The sequence below is a fragment of the Podarcis liolepis genome (assembly GCF_965112155.1).
Source record: "Podarcis liolepis genome assembly, chromosome: 7".
Lineage (NCBI taxonomy): Eukaryota > Metazoa > Chordata > Lepidosauria > Squamata > Lacertidae > Podarcis > Podarcis liolepis.
This window is the reverse complement of record NC_139561.1, coordinates 43,236,753-43,251,369: the sequence shown is the minus strand read 5'-3', so window position 1 is coordinate 43,251,369 and position 14,617 is coordinate 43,236,753. Positions and strand designations below refer to the sequence as shown.

The following is a 14,617-nucleotide window of genomic DNA, read 5'->3' as shown; positions in this document are numbered from 1 at the left end:
CAAGTGCCCCATCTAGGCTCCTCAGGCATCCAGAGCCTTAAAAGCAGAGTCCTCTGGTTGGCACCTGGTATTTTGATCACTTCTTCAGGAGCAAGCATTGGGGAACATGAGGGTGTTGATCCCCAAAGGGATCTGGCCAGGTTGTTGTCTCCATCCTTTGATTGGCCGAGGGTACTGAAAGACCGGCCTCTGGCTGCCCTCGTTCTCTGCTCTGTGGTTCTTGAGCTTGGATTAGAAATGCCAGCTAACTGCCCACTCTGGCTATCAGCTCAAGACATAAGGCAGGGATGGGATGCTGAGGATTGAACCTGGGTCTTTTTAATGCAAAGCATGCTAATTCCCTTCCACTTGCTAGACCTGCTTCCTCCAAGTTCTTCTGTGGGCTCAGCCTGGCCAGGAATGGATAGCGACACGTACCTTTAAGACCACATTGCTTCAAGGGACATGCATTTACAGTAAATTTGTCTCCCTTTCTGGCTGACACTCTGTGACAGATCCCTCATGCCTCGTCTAAGGATGGAGGAGAATTTCATTTGGTCAAGTTGTTAAGCAAACCAATTTGTACCTCCTGAACTAATGCACAGATCAGAACATCATTACCCTTCAGATTTCACACCCTTCCAAATGTTGCTATACAGTTCTCAGCTGAAAAACATCCCCAAATGCATTTTTTTAAAAAATAGTAATATGGATTTTATGGTAAAGTACATTCAGGAATACATACACTGAGATGGATTCAAGATGACCTTAACAGAATAGAGAACTGGATCAAAACTAACACAATGATTTCAGCAGGGGCAAATGTAAGGTTCTACACTTTAGCAGGAATAGTTAGATGTGCAAATATAGGATGGGGGACACCTGGCTTGATAGCAGTGCATGTGAAAAGGATCCGGGGGGTCTTAGTAGACCACAAACTTAACATGAGTCAACAGTGTGATGCAGCAGCAAAAAAAGCTAACACTATTCTAGGCTGCATCAACAGAAGTAAAGTGTCCAGATCAAGGGAAGTAATAGTACCACTCTGTTTTGTCTTGGTCAGGCCCTCACAGTTTAAGAAGGATATTTAGAAACTGGAATGTGTGCACAGGAGGGTGGCCAAGATGATGGGGTTTGGAAACAAAGTCTTAGGAACAGTCAAATGAGTTGACTGTTTAGCTTGGAGAAAAGAAGACTGAGAGATGATAGGATAGCCATCTTTGGCGATCACTCGTAGCCAAGTAAGATTGTCTTCCATTAACATGGTCTTAACACTGAGTCCGTAAGTGACTGTGGAGGCCAATTCCGGATCCACACGTCCTTCCACAGTGGGGACATAGGTTTCTGGATGGGAGTTGATCATGGTGAGGGTTTGCCAAACGAGGCTTCGTCTTAACACGTATCTCCCTTTCGTCCTGAGTTCAAGTGTCTTCAAAGTCCATGACACCTTTGGTAAAGGCTGTTCTCCAACTGGAGCATTCACAGGCCATTGTTTCCCAGTTGTCAGTGTTTATACTACATTTTTAAAGATTTGCCTTGAGAGAGTCCTTAAACCTCTTTAGTTGACCACCAGCATTACGCTTTCCATTTATAAGTTTGGAATAGAGTAGTTGCTTTGGAAGATGACAATCAGGCATCTGAACAACATGACCAGTCCAATGAAGTTCAAGTTGAAGAATCATTGCTTCGACACTGGTGATCTTTGCTTCTTCCAGTACACTGGCATTAGTTTGCCTGTCTTCCCAAGTGATGTGTAAAATGGTTTGGAGACACCGTTGATGGAACCTTTCAAGGAGTTGGAGATGGCGTTTATAAGTGGTCCATGTTTCACAAGCATACAGTAAGGCTGGTAGTACAATAGCTTTGTAAACAAGAATGTTGGTTTCCCTGTGAAAGTCTTGGTCCTCAAACAACACTCTGCACTTCAATGCTGGTTTTCGGCATCAATGTCGGCCCTTGTGGAAAGATAACAGCCCAGGTAGCAGAAGCAATTGACACTTTCCAACGTTACACCATTGAGTTGGATCTGTGGTGCTACAGAGGGGTTGTTTTGTGCTTGTTGGTGCAGCACTTTGGTTATTTGGATGTTAAACAATAGGTCAAGCTTTTTGTAAGCTTCTGCAAAGATATTTAGAATGGTTTGGAGGTCATCCTCTGAGTGTGCGCACAGTACGTTGTCATCAGCATACTGAAGCTCTATGACAGAGGTTATGGTAACCATACTCTTTGCTTTCAGCCTACTCAAATTAAAGAGCTTTTCATCTGTCCGATATATGATTTCTACTCCGGTGGGGAGTTTCCCTTCGACAAAGTGTAGGATAATGGTGATGAAAATAATAAATAGAGTTGGGATAATAACACAACCCTGTTTAACACCTGATCCCACTGTGAATGGTTCACTTTGAGAGCCATTGTTATCTGTGATTGTTGCTGTCATATTATCATGGAGGAGCCGAAGGATGTTCACAAATTTATCTGGGCAGCCAATTTTAAAGAAGGACAGTCCACAGGGCATTAAGATTTACTGTGTCAAAGACCTTAGTCAGGTCAATAAACACCCTATACAGGGGTTGGTTTTGCTCTCTGCATTTTTCTTGAAGCTGTTGAGAGGTGAAAATCATGTCCACTGTCCCCCTAGAAGGTCAAAAACCATTTTGGGATTCAGGAAGGGTAGCCTCAGATATTGTTAGGAGATGGTCTGCTAAGATCCTTGCAAGAATTTTGCCGGCTGCAGCTACTGAAGGGCTGCCTGAACCTTGTTTTCTGCTCCTACGGAGGGTAGGACCTGAACCAATGGATTCAAATTACAAAGATAGGAGATTCCAACTAAACATTAGGAACAACTTTCTGATGGTAAGAGCTGTTTGGAGTGGAATGGACTACTTTGTAAAGGAGTGGACTCTCCTTCATTGGAGGTTTTTAAGCATTGTTTGTATGTCATGTAATGTCATTGAGATTCCTGCACTGCAGGGGGTTGGACTAGATGACCATTTGATCCCCATCCAACTCTACAATTCTATGATTCTGTGAGTTAAAATAAGTTTGCAAATACATTTTCTGTGGTAAAATTTAAAATTAAAAAAGATATTGGTAAAAGAAATTTTTTTTGAACGGTTAATAATAATAACAAACAGATAACTGTGAAAACTAGGATGGGATGGGCACAGAACAGAAACAGGCAGCTCCTCCCATCCACCCCCCATGCCACTTACCAGCTTGCCGGTGGCGTTCCCTCAGCTCCCGAGGGTCAGGGTGCCGGTAGGCGTCCCGGTAGTGGTGTGCTATGGCCATGTCCTCGAGGCGGTAGTGCTGGGGAGGGGGAGGTGTAGGGTGGGGCAGCCCATTGGGCTGGTGGCTGATCCCATTGCTGGGACTGTAGCGCTGGGCGGGGCTCATCGTGCATGGCCTTTTGGTGAGGTGTTCTGGGTGCAGAGGGTCACGGTCCAAGCCATTGTCTTTGGTCCTGTCCCGGAAAGAGGGTGGAGCGTCAAACGGCTTTTACAGAACCAAGCCAACCTTAACCAATAGTTCAGAATAGTAGCAGCAGGGACAGAACTAACAGTCAGTCCTCAAGAGCCAGGCCCACTTTTTGAAAGGAGCACAGTCCGGGTCTATGGATATAGCACCTTCCTTTGGAGCAAGAACAGCCAACCTGGTGCCCTGTGCTAATGTGGTTAGGGGACTACAACTCCCATTATCCACAGCCATTGACCAAGCTGCCTGGGGCTGATGGGAGTTGGAGTCCCACAATATTTGGAGAAAAGCATGCTGCCTTTTCTTGCCCCAGAGTCAAAGTTGAGGATGCTGTGGAACAAGACTCCCATTAGGTTGGGGGGAAAAAGGTGTCCCATCCCATCTAGAGGGCACCAGATTGGCAAAGCCTGAGCCAAAGGCACAAAAGAGTGGTTTCCTGCATTTTGCACTTCTTGCTCCAAGCTGCCTTGGAGATCCTTTGATCGAAAGGCAGCCTGCAAAACGTTCCCAATAAATAAGAATTTGTTGGGGCCAAGCCTCCACCCAGCCTAGCACACCAACTCTGGCCAATCCCACCCCCTGGCTTTTTACCCACGGAGGCCTGTACCTGTCTGGTGTCCTTCTTTTGCCCCCCTCGTTGACCTCCAAGAGCAGCTCTGAGGAGTCGATGGGGGAGGAGGCGTTGGCGTCCAGGAGGAGCTGCTCGTGCTGCGCCAGGTATTGTGCCGGCGTCTGCTTGGCCATGCGGGCGCAGTGGAGGAGCTCGCGCTGCAGCAAAGGCAAGTTGGCCTGGAAAGAGGGCAGAAGGTGGAGAAGGTGAGGAGCGCTCTCCTTAAGAAGGAAAAAGAACAACAGGCTGTGGTTTCGGTATAAGCAACTATAGCCTGGTCTGGATACTGAACGACACGGCTTGGCATTTTTTTCAGCAGGGGGCCAGTCCACCTTCTCTGTCATGAATTTGTCCAGTCCTCTTTTAAAGTGGGAGGTCATCAATGTCTCTCGGAGGAATGAGCTCCACAGTTTTAACCATGCCCTGAGTGAATAAATACTTTCTTTCACCTATCCAGAATTCTCTAACATTCAGCTTCATTGGATGTCCATGAGAGAGAGAGAGAGAAACTTTCTCTATTCACTTTCTCCATGCATCACTTCTACCATGTCACTTCTTTTCTTTGAACTTAAATGGTCCAGAATCTGAAGGCTTTCTTCACAGTAGCTCCAACCCCTGGATCATTTGGGTTTCTCTCTTCTGAACCCTTTGCAACGCGGCAGTATCTTTTTTTTTTTTTTTTTTTTGAGATGAAGGGCCCAGAACTGTACATAGCATTCGAAATGTGGTCATGCCACAGATTTGCATAATGTCGTGACGATATGGGCAGTTTTATTTCCGGTTCCTTTCCTAATCATCCCATAAACGGGGAGCCACTGCTGAAAAGGCCCTCTCCCCTTGTAGTCCTCCTCTGAGCCTCCCTGAAAGAAGGGACTCGTACTGGAAGTGGGCCTAGGAAGGGGCAGAGCTGTGTCAGGTCCTGCAGCCTGGGGAATGCGGAGTTCACTTGAGCGGGGGCTGCTCTCATTGCTCCATTCAGAAAACAATGCCCCCTAGACAGCCTCAGCGTCTATCAATGAGACTGTGCTGGCTCTGCTCCAGAGAAGCCTGCGAGGGTCCCATGGCCCTACGAGGTCGTTCCCATCTCTCCTTTGCACAACGGAAAGTGTTTGTAAATAAGCTTTCTCCCCTTTGCTCCTTTGACTCCTCACCCCACCCAGCGAGTTTCTCACGAAGCTCCAGCCCTCCAAGAAGAGCATCCGCAGGAGCAGGAGCAATTAAGCAAGCCCAGAGCAGAGCTTTGTGCCATCAGCCAACCCTGGTTTCCTATTTAGGCAGCTGATCGCCAGCCAAATCCCCATCTGTTGGACATGTTAGAGCGAGGACTGATGAAATCCACTGCTGTGGATTCCAGGGCAGCAAACATCCCCCCCCCTCCGCTCTGCCGCCACCCCCCCCTTCGTTCTTCCTCCATCTCCCTCCTTCCCTCTCTCCCCTGCCCTCTCCACCCCCCCACCCCCAGTCACCATCACATTTCAAGAAAGAAAAACAATGAAAAGAAATAAATAACATCTCTGGGAAAGGCGCGCCGGAGGCCGCCTGGTTGCAGTTAGGGTAATGAGAAGCATCTGGAGCCCTGGGTGGAAACAGCTGGAAGCAGGGTGGGTGCCGGAGAGAGGAGCAGGAGGGGAAGAGATGGGGGAGAGGGCTGTCAAAGGGCTCCTTTCTCATTCAAAACACTGAGTCTCTCTCCTCTCTCTGTCTCTCTGCTGGCAGAAAGGCGCCAGGCTTGTGGTCTGCCCCCCAAAAACTCTGCCAGGAAGAGACAAAGTGGTGGTGGTGATGGGGTGGGGGTGGGGGTGGGATAACGGACCTGTTTTCCCAGGAGTTGCTCAGCATTAGAGCCAAACCAGACATGGTGTTTGATGCAAGGAATGACTTTGCGCTGTTTGGCCTTTTTGCTAAGGAAAAGAAAATATACTACAAGCCCTCTTTCTCCCTCCCCCCCCCCCACCTGAATTGGGACTTTAGTCTGGGGTTAGTGGGCTTTAAATATTTGCCCTTGCCACAGCCCCAATGAGAATTGCATTGTCTCTCCTCCATGGCTTGCTATTTGCAAGTGGATGAAAGCTTCCATTGGTGGGAAATGGATTTTCAACGGATTTGAGTGTGGGCTGGGTGGGCTGCCATGGTCCCAGTCTGTCTCAGACCTCTTTGCACTGGTTGTTTTTTAAAAAAACAAAACCACCCAAAAAACATTACATGCAGGGCCACATCAAGTGACAAATGCCCATGCTTTGGATGCAGAAAGGTTTCAGATTCAGTCTCCGAGTGTGCCTGGGAATGACTTCTCTGCCCCTGAAACCCTGAAGAGCTGCTGGCCACCAGTTTTGGCAACACACTGCTAGATGGCCCAATGACCGGACAGGGCTTAAGCCAGCTTCCTATGCTCTTAATGGTGCAGCTGATAAGTTGCTGAGCGTGTACAACAGTAGAAAAACCATAGCATAGGCATCCCCCTAAAGGTCATGTGCAGAGTGTCCTTCTTCTTCCCCCCAGGGATCGAAAACCTGCCTGGAAGCCATTCCATCCTCATTCTAGACATACAGTGCCTCTCTGTGGTTAATCGCATATCCTCCAGCTTCCCGCTGATCAAAATCGGGACACTTGTTTTTTGGTCCCAAGCTGTCATGGGAGCCAGGTGACCTTCGTGAGAGCGAAAAATGAGCTTCTTTTGGTCTGGCACTCTGCTTGCACCAAAGCGTTGGACCAAAAAATGGGACATTCCAGGATGTAACCAGAAGTCGGGATGTCTTCTGTAATTCCAGGATGCTCCACTTAAAATGGGACAGTTGAAGAGTATGTAATTGGTGATGACAAAAATGCACTCTGCACATGCTCAGAGGCAGGGCTAAGCTCTAGCAAGTTCCAGTTTGCCTACATCTGAAGGAGTTTGGGTTTCTGCTTAGGCCAAATGGCACCTTATAGCAAGCATTCAGCTAGCTATTGCGTGCTTGTTTTCCTGTCTTAAATAATAGCCTTGAAGGAGGCAAGGCAGGGAAGAGATGATGAAGACTGGGGCCCTAAGGCAGGTAAAGGACATGTCATTCCCTTGCTTTCCCGCTCGGCGGTCCCGATCCTGATCAGCTCCCTCCAACTGCTATTCAGCAAAGACTGCACATCGCTACTTACAGGCTTAACGTAACATGTGGTTTGACCCTGGGTCAGCATTTCTGGAGGGGCTACATGGGTCAGCAGGAAACCTTCTCTGCTCAGGAAATATTTTTTTGCTGCTTCTCTAGAGCCATGGAAATCACAACCCCATATAAGTGGGAGGGTGGGGGGTGGGGAAGAGGCAAAAGGCAAGTCTTCTGTCTTTCATGCCTCTCTGATAAACAAGGGCAGCTGAGAGCAGCCTTTGCAACTTCTGCTAGAGAGATCCCGTCTTGCTTGCTTCTACAGAAATGCCAGGGCTCAACAGATCCTCAGATTGCAGGATGGGCCTGGCACTAAGCAAGAGAGACACATGGGAAGACGCTGATCAAAGCTCAGAGACAATTGCTTGATATATTCTCTCTGTCCTGGCCACTGCAAAGAGGATTTGTTTTCTGAAAACAGCAGACTTTGCTATGCAGCAGAAGTCAGTGCGGTGGGAGTGAGAAGGAAAGGAATGAAGGGTTGGGGGGGGGGTCACGGCCAGCCCTGGCATTAGACAGTGAGGCAGATCTTACCTTTGAGATGACACATCCTGAACATTTTTAATTGTGTAATCAGCTCCAAAGCTTGAGGTAAGCCTCCCTCGGGAGCTGCTGCCAGTCTCCATAGGAGAAAACAGCCTACCCATCCAATCCCTCTCACAGAAAGAGTCATAGCTCAGTGGGAGAGAAGGTCTCAGGTAGGGCTGGGAGTTTCCCCTGCCTGAAGCCCTGGAGAGCTGCTGCCAGACAGTTTAGATAATGCTGAGCTAGAACAAGAGTCTGACTCAGTAGAAGGTAGATTCCTCTAGTCCCATTTTAACCAGTCCTTTCTTGAGAACCATGAGGACTGGAATCTTATTATTCTGTTTGAGGGTAGAACATCTGCTTTATATGCTGGTCTAGACAGTACATAACCAGAAGGGGCACTGAACTGGCTCAGTGTAAGATAGCTTCCAATGTTCCAGGACATATCTTGACCCATCTAGGAAGTAGAGAACCAACCAAGCTTTATGTGTGGATGATGGTTCCTGGAAACCATCAACTTCTTCCAAAGGGAAGGACCTGCCAGGACCTGACACAATGGTGTCTAGGTGCCTCTGAGAGAGAGAACAAGTTGGCCCAAGCATTCTACGATCCAACTTGCATTCAGTTGTGTGAAAAGGTGTCTATGCAACAAAGAACCTTCCCAAAATTATGAAGCTGGTATAAGTTCAAGTCGTGCAAGACAGAAGTCTTATAAAAGGTCTACCTTCAAGAATGGGATGACGAAAGGACGCAGAGGGAAGTTTGTGGCCTCCTGGAGCTTGGAGTGGAATTCCTCAATGGTCAGCGTGGAATTCTGCAAAGTAGAAACAGCACGGGGTCAATGATACTGAGGACTGTGGATTCATGTCCAGCAAATTCTCTTCACTGGTCTGGCTCGTACCTTACTTTAAACCACTGCAGCACCCTGGTGGAATGGAAGTGTGGCAATTTTCTCTCCATGCACCAGCATGCTTGCTCTTAAACCATAGTTAAGCTGAACTTAACTTTGGAGAGGGGGCCATGGCTCTCTGGTGGAACATCTGTTTTGCATGCAGAAGGTTCCAAATTCAAACCCCGGCATCTCCAGGTAGGGCTAGGAGAGACTCTTATCTGAAAACCTAGAGAGCAACCTCCAGTCAGTGCAGACAACACTGAATTAGATAGACCAGTAAAAGGCTGCTTCCTATGTCTCCTAAATGTGATTTAAATGGATGCTGTCAATCATATTGGGGTTCTTTAATCATGTGCTGCCCCATGCCCCCACCGCCGGTTTTTATCAGAACCGCATTGCATAGGGAGTTTTTACTGTGTATTGATGTAAACTGATGCCCCTGCCATGCTGCAATTAGTGATATGGGGGAAAGCCCCCAAGGTGCCAATGGGGGCTTATTACCTGTCACTAATTGCAGAACTGAGGGGGTGATTTGGGCAGAAATCATGGCTGGGGAGGAAAAGGGGGAAACTCCTTTCCTCCTTATAAGGTGAGGGCCCATTAAAAAAAAATCCCTTGGTTGATTGTTAAGGAAACATATACAAGCAATTGGAAGTCACGCATTCAGTCATGCCTCATTAGGCCCTCTGTGTTCGTACATCCTTACACATCTCTGCCAATGACATTCCCTCTTCCACTGTCCCCCACATCACCCAGAGGTCTCCTGCTCTCCCTCAAATGACTCCACCCTTTCCCTCTTGTTTTGCCCAGCATGGATATCAGCACAAATCACTGGCTTACGTTTGCAGCTCAGGGTGTTGCTAAAGGCACAAGAGCCACCAAGAAACTGGCAACACCCCTGCCAAAATATGGATATGGTTTGCTTGCCTTGCTGACAATTTGACAGGGGCAAGGGCACTTAATTTTTTTTGTATCGGATGACATAACCCTGTCCAGCTAAGCAAAGAAATTAGCGCTAAGTAATATCAAGCTGAGCAAAGTATTACAACATTGCATGACCATAACTTTCAGACTATGAATCTGTTGCAGCGCAAATGACAAAGAATATTGGGGGTTAGCATGCATCTGGTGAAAGGGACCCCAGATTACGCTCTAATAACTGGTATCCGAGGCAGTGGTGGGGAACACTTTTTAGCCCAAGGGCCAGATTTCCTCACATGCAATCTTTCGGGGACCACATGCCAGTGGAGCCAAAGGCAGGTGTAGGTGGAGTGACAGATGTGACCTTCGTGTGGTCAGTCAGAGGTTTGTGGATAATCCACACCCCACACTCCTCCCATCCATGTAAGCAAGAGGCAGGATCCCAGTTCAGGGACACATTCCAGCCAGTCAATGCACTCAAACAGGCTGCAGAGTAGGACCATTGTGGGGTATGCCCTAAGAAGAGTCCCCTGAAGGGCCATATTTTCCCCCTTGCCCTGACATTTCCCAGCCCTGCTTTAAGGTGCCCCAAATCTCCACAGTGCACCTGTAGCAGGTGTAATGAGCAGAGTAACGGCATTGCAGTTTAACAGCACCCACTGCTGCCTTCTTTGCAAAATGTATTTCAACCAGCTGCAATGGCTACCAGGTCCCCCCCGCCAGCAAAGGATCTCTGACTGAAGACAGGGATCTTGCCACCAAGGGCAGAGCACACAGTCTGCGAGCTTACCACGAGGCCCAGCACCAGGGCACGAACACGCTCCCCGATCTCCGGCGAGATGTCGTTGCCGAACTGCTGCAGCGTGGTCAGGAAGCGCTTCAGTTTGCTCAGCTGGCGTGCCCCGCAGGCCGGAGGGAGTTGGTGGTTGGACAGCGAGGCCGTGGAGGAAGTCGCAGGCCCATTGCTGAAGCCATTGGGGGTGGAGGGCGCACCGTTAATCGCCGTCGGGGAGTGGCTGCTTCCATTCATTACTGCAAGGGGGAAAGGGAGAAAGCGGTAATAAGAGGGGGTTTGCTATTGCAATCTTGCATACAGTAAGGCACTGTGGGATAAGGGGAACAATCGTAGTGGATCCCAGAGGCACTATGTTAGTCAACAATGGGACAGAGTTGCAAAAATGGCTATGGCCCTTTGGGGAGAGGTTTTGCAGGAGGATCCCAGGCAAGGGGAAGGCTAGGTCTTTTAGCACCAACAAACCCCATGAGCTTTTCAGGTGGAGGCTAAACCAGTTGGAAAAAAAGACCAAGCAAGATTGGCAGATGTGCATCCCCATAAAAAGGAATAAGATCAGCGGAGTTAACCCTGGCTGGTTCGGAGTAGGGGTTGGCTTTTTACCTGAAGGGGTTTTCTGTGCATGAAAGCTAGGTCATTTGAAAGAGGCATACTTTTACAGTAAATCATTTTGCAGATGCAAACAAGCAGTTATTTTTTCCTCCTCCCTGAAAAAGAGAGCAACCCTAAAGACACTCTTCTCAAATGGGTTTCTCTCAGCTCCACAAGACCCCAGCTGCTTCCCTTAGTCAGTGAGGGTGGAACAAGAGGAATGAAACAGTCTTATCCAGCTGGAAGGAACGCACAGGGTTAAATCCTGCTCAGAACTGTCAGGCTGCAGAAAGATGTCCCAAAGGCAGATTACTGACCACTGTCTGGTCCTCTGCAATGTTACTAAAGTGAACGGGGACTTGTGCAGGAGACATTTTCTGGTGGATTGGGACCCGGCTGCCTAACACAAGAGAAGCAACAGTGCTTTAAGAGTCAAGGCAGAAACTGTAATATCCTGATGCTGAGATTCTAAAAAGCCAACACACCCCATTTACTAGGGAGCAAGTCCCATTCTTGGGCCGATGTGCTTCCAAGAAAAGGAGTGTTTTTCCAAAGAAGCAAGTCCCTCCAGCTAAGTGTGGATAGGATTGTGCCATAAATATCCTAGAATCATATTCCAAGGCTAATTGTCTTCCTGACGAGCCCTATGGCTTCCAAGACCTTTCCACACAAGATGCTACACCCCCCAACGCCCAGCTGACCTCCCCACCCTGAAGCAGTAAACAAGAGCTGAAAAGCCGGCCTACAACAACAAATCTTACTGCGCTGAACAGAGGCAACATATTCCCAGACTGCAAAAACTGCCTTCCAGCCCTGTGCTTTAACACGTGTTCTTAGGCCAGAGACTAATGACAGATTTTGAAGCGGTATGAAAGAGATGTTGTGGTTCTCTCTCTCTCTCTCTCTCTCTCTCTCTCTCTCTCTCTCTCTCTCTCAACTTTTGATCCTCTCAAGTCAAACAGGTGTTGCAGGTTTTAAAAAACACACCACAGGAGCTCCCCTGCAAAGCCTGTTTATCAGAGGTCAGAACCTAACTTGTTTGCCCATCCCCTTGCAAGCAGCCATCCCTCCTCCCCAAGGACCCTCAGAAAATGTCGAAACGCCTGTCTCTCCGCAGTCAGGGCTGAGAAAGAGCAGGCGACAATGTGCCCCGGGCAGACACTGTCCCCTGCCTTGGAGGGAGAGCCTCAAATCCCAGCATCCTTCTTGGGAACAAAAAGAGATCCTGGGCAGTCCTGGGAAGGTGCCAAGTTTGCCTTGCCTAGTTTCAGTCGTCACTAATCACTAACCTTTCCCACTGTGGCACTGACACCTCCTTGGGAAGCCGCAGCCGTCGGGGCTTTTGCCGTGTGTTCCTGGGCTCCTGCTCAGTCTCTGGCAGGGCGAGAACCGCCGCTTGCTAAAGAGGTGCCGAAAATAACCGCTCGGCCACAACTGCTTTTATTCGAGTGACAGGTGTGTTACTAAGTTAAACTCTGCATATGTCTCTGACGCTTTAGGGATGGGGGCTGCGTTTGTGGGTCCTCCTCGGCGGAGAGCTGCGTTTGTGGGTCCTCCTCAACTAAAAGAGGGAAAGGATATTTGGAAAAAGTGGGGCATGTCAGCCGTCAAGCTGCCGAACTGCCCTAATTGCACTGGGGAAATAATGGAAGGTGTCCTTAGGCTGCACCTGTGCTCAATCTGCTCTGAGGTCGAAGAGGGCCTGTGTGCTGCTGCCTCTTTGCAGAAGTGAAGGCATATGTGTCAGCTTGCAAGTTTGGCAGGCGGTGGGGGAAGGCAGGCAGGGTTCAGGCGCTTCTCTCCTATGAAACTTTTTTTATTCGCAAATTATGCAAATTAAAAAATGCAAAGTTCATTTAATACTTTTGTATCCTTTGTTCAGGTCGTGGCTCTCCAGTGTGGCTCCCAAAATATATTTGCATGGACAAGTTTATATGCATAGATGCAAATTTAGGACTGTACCAATGGGAATGCAATAAATCTCACCGCAGAGGGGGAAACTGGCCAATGAAGTTTCCTTCCTTCCTCAGTGCTCTATTACACACACACGCGCGCGCACACACACACACACACACACACACACACCCCTTCTGTATTATTTTCACAGAGATCACCAGCAGTGCTACAGACACAGCTATTATTCTGCAATAGTATGCACAGGAAGTAGAATGGAACACCTTGATGACTGTTCTAATTGAAGTCACAGAATGGGCCATGTGCTACTGCCACGACTCTGTGTATGTAAGAAAAACTTGTAATTAGACACTGTTCTTTTGAAGTGTTAATTTGAACCAAGACCTATTATCCCTAGTCCATATTATATACAGTGGTTCCTCTGGTTATGAACTTAATTTGTTCCGGAGGTCCATTCTTAACCTGAAACCATTCTTAACCTGAGGTACCACTTTAGCTAATGGGGCCTCCTGCTGCTGCCGCCACACGATTTCTGTTCTCATCTTGAGGTAAAGTTCTTAACCTGAGGTACTACTTCCGGGTTAGTGGCGTCTGTAACCCAAAGTGTTTGTAACCTGAGGTACCACTGTATTGCACATGCAGTGGTTAATCCCCTTGACACCAATTGACTGAGCTGGTGTGATGACGGCACAGAAAGTTTGCAAACATTCTGACTGGCCTAGGCAAGCAAGGCTATCAGAATGCTTGCAGTCCAATTTACCTGAGGGAAAGGTACATTGTCATTTTGACTGGGATTAAAATTCCACACAGGTCTTAGGGGCAGGCACATCTTTGTGGGGTGGGATAAGAAGTTGGAAAAGATCCTAGACTGATGGAAAGATTAGGAGCAGAGGGCCCAGAGGCAGGGTACTTGAAGAATGTGGAGCAAAGTAGGCAACTGACTTTCTGAGTGGAATATTACTGAAGTAAATAGAGAATAAGAGAAAGGAGCTGAATTTCATTTTTTGATTTGGACTAACTAGTCCATTCTGTGGTTGAAGGCCTCTATCAGGCAGTAACAATAACACAAGCAGGCGCCTCAGAGCATGATAAAAGTTTCCCCACTTTCTTCACTGACCAACCACAATGCTCCCCCTATACCTGAAGCACTGGGAGGTGGTGCCTCCAGGACAGAAGGTGCAGCTTTCTTGTTGTCTGTCTTTACAAAGATTATTTACAAATGATTTGCCATTGCTCATTTGAAGATGCCAACTGACTAAATGTACGCAAATTTAAAATTGCCTACCCCTAACACTGAGGCAGGTGAAATGAGATACACCCAAAGGACACTACAAAGAGGTAGGAAGAAGAAGAACATTTCCTGTGATGCTGGCCAACTGGGAACCCTCTGAGAGTGAAATGGGGGGTTTGCCAACCTATGGGGCAGCATCCTATAGACAACACTGCCTGCGCCAACTCCAGCAAAAGTGCATTTGCTCCCCTCCTGTATTTACCTAGGGGAGAGGTGAGCAACCTCAGATCTGGGGGACAAATGTGGCCCTCCAGACCTCTGTGTCTGGCTCTTGGGACTTTCCCCCCAGGCCACACCCTCCCTAGCCATACCCTCTCTGGTCTTGCTTCAAACCCTTATTGAGCTCCCCCCCCCCCCGGCTGGAATGTGTCCTTGAACTTTGATCAGGCCTCCTGCTTGCCCAGAAGGCAGATCATGTGAGTATGTGTCAAAATTTGCCTACTGTACAAAGGTCAAATCAACATGCATTGTTCCACCCACTTTCGTCCAC

The 14,617-nt window shown here is 48.2% G+C and overlaps 1 protein-coding gene across 10 annotated transcripts in view; it reads right to left on the bottom strand.

Annotated features, from left to right (window-relative positions):
- CBFA2T3 (CBFA2/RUNX1 partner transcriptional co-repressor 3) overlaps positions 1–14,617 on the bottom strand; it is a 73,676-nt gene that overhangs the window by 15,586 nt on the left and 43,473 nt on the right. For 7 of the 10 annotated variants that reach the window (XM_083513668.1, XM_083513661.1, XM_083513664.1 and 4 more), the window contains 4 exons: positions 10,329–10,570; positions 8,450–8,539; positions 4,061–4,242; positions 3,192–3,442 (listed from right to left, as the gene is read on the bottom strand). In XM_083513668.1, the coding sequence (XP_083369794.1) occupies positions 3,192–3,442; positions 4,061–4,242; positions 8,450–8,539; positions 10,329–10,570 (765 nt within the window). Of the gene's footprint in view, positions 1–3,191; positions 3,443–4,060; positions 4,243–8,449; positions 8,540–10,328; positions 10,571–12,211; positions 12,701–14,617 lie in introns of those variants that run through there. The other 3 variants (XM_083513669.1, XM_083513662.1, XM_083513670.1) reach the window with 3 other exon arrangements.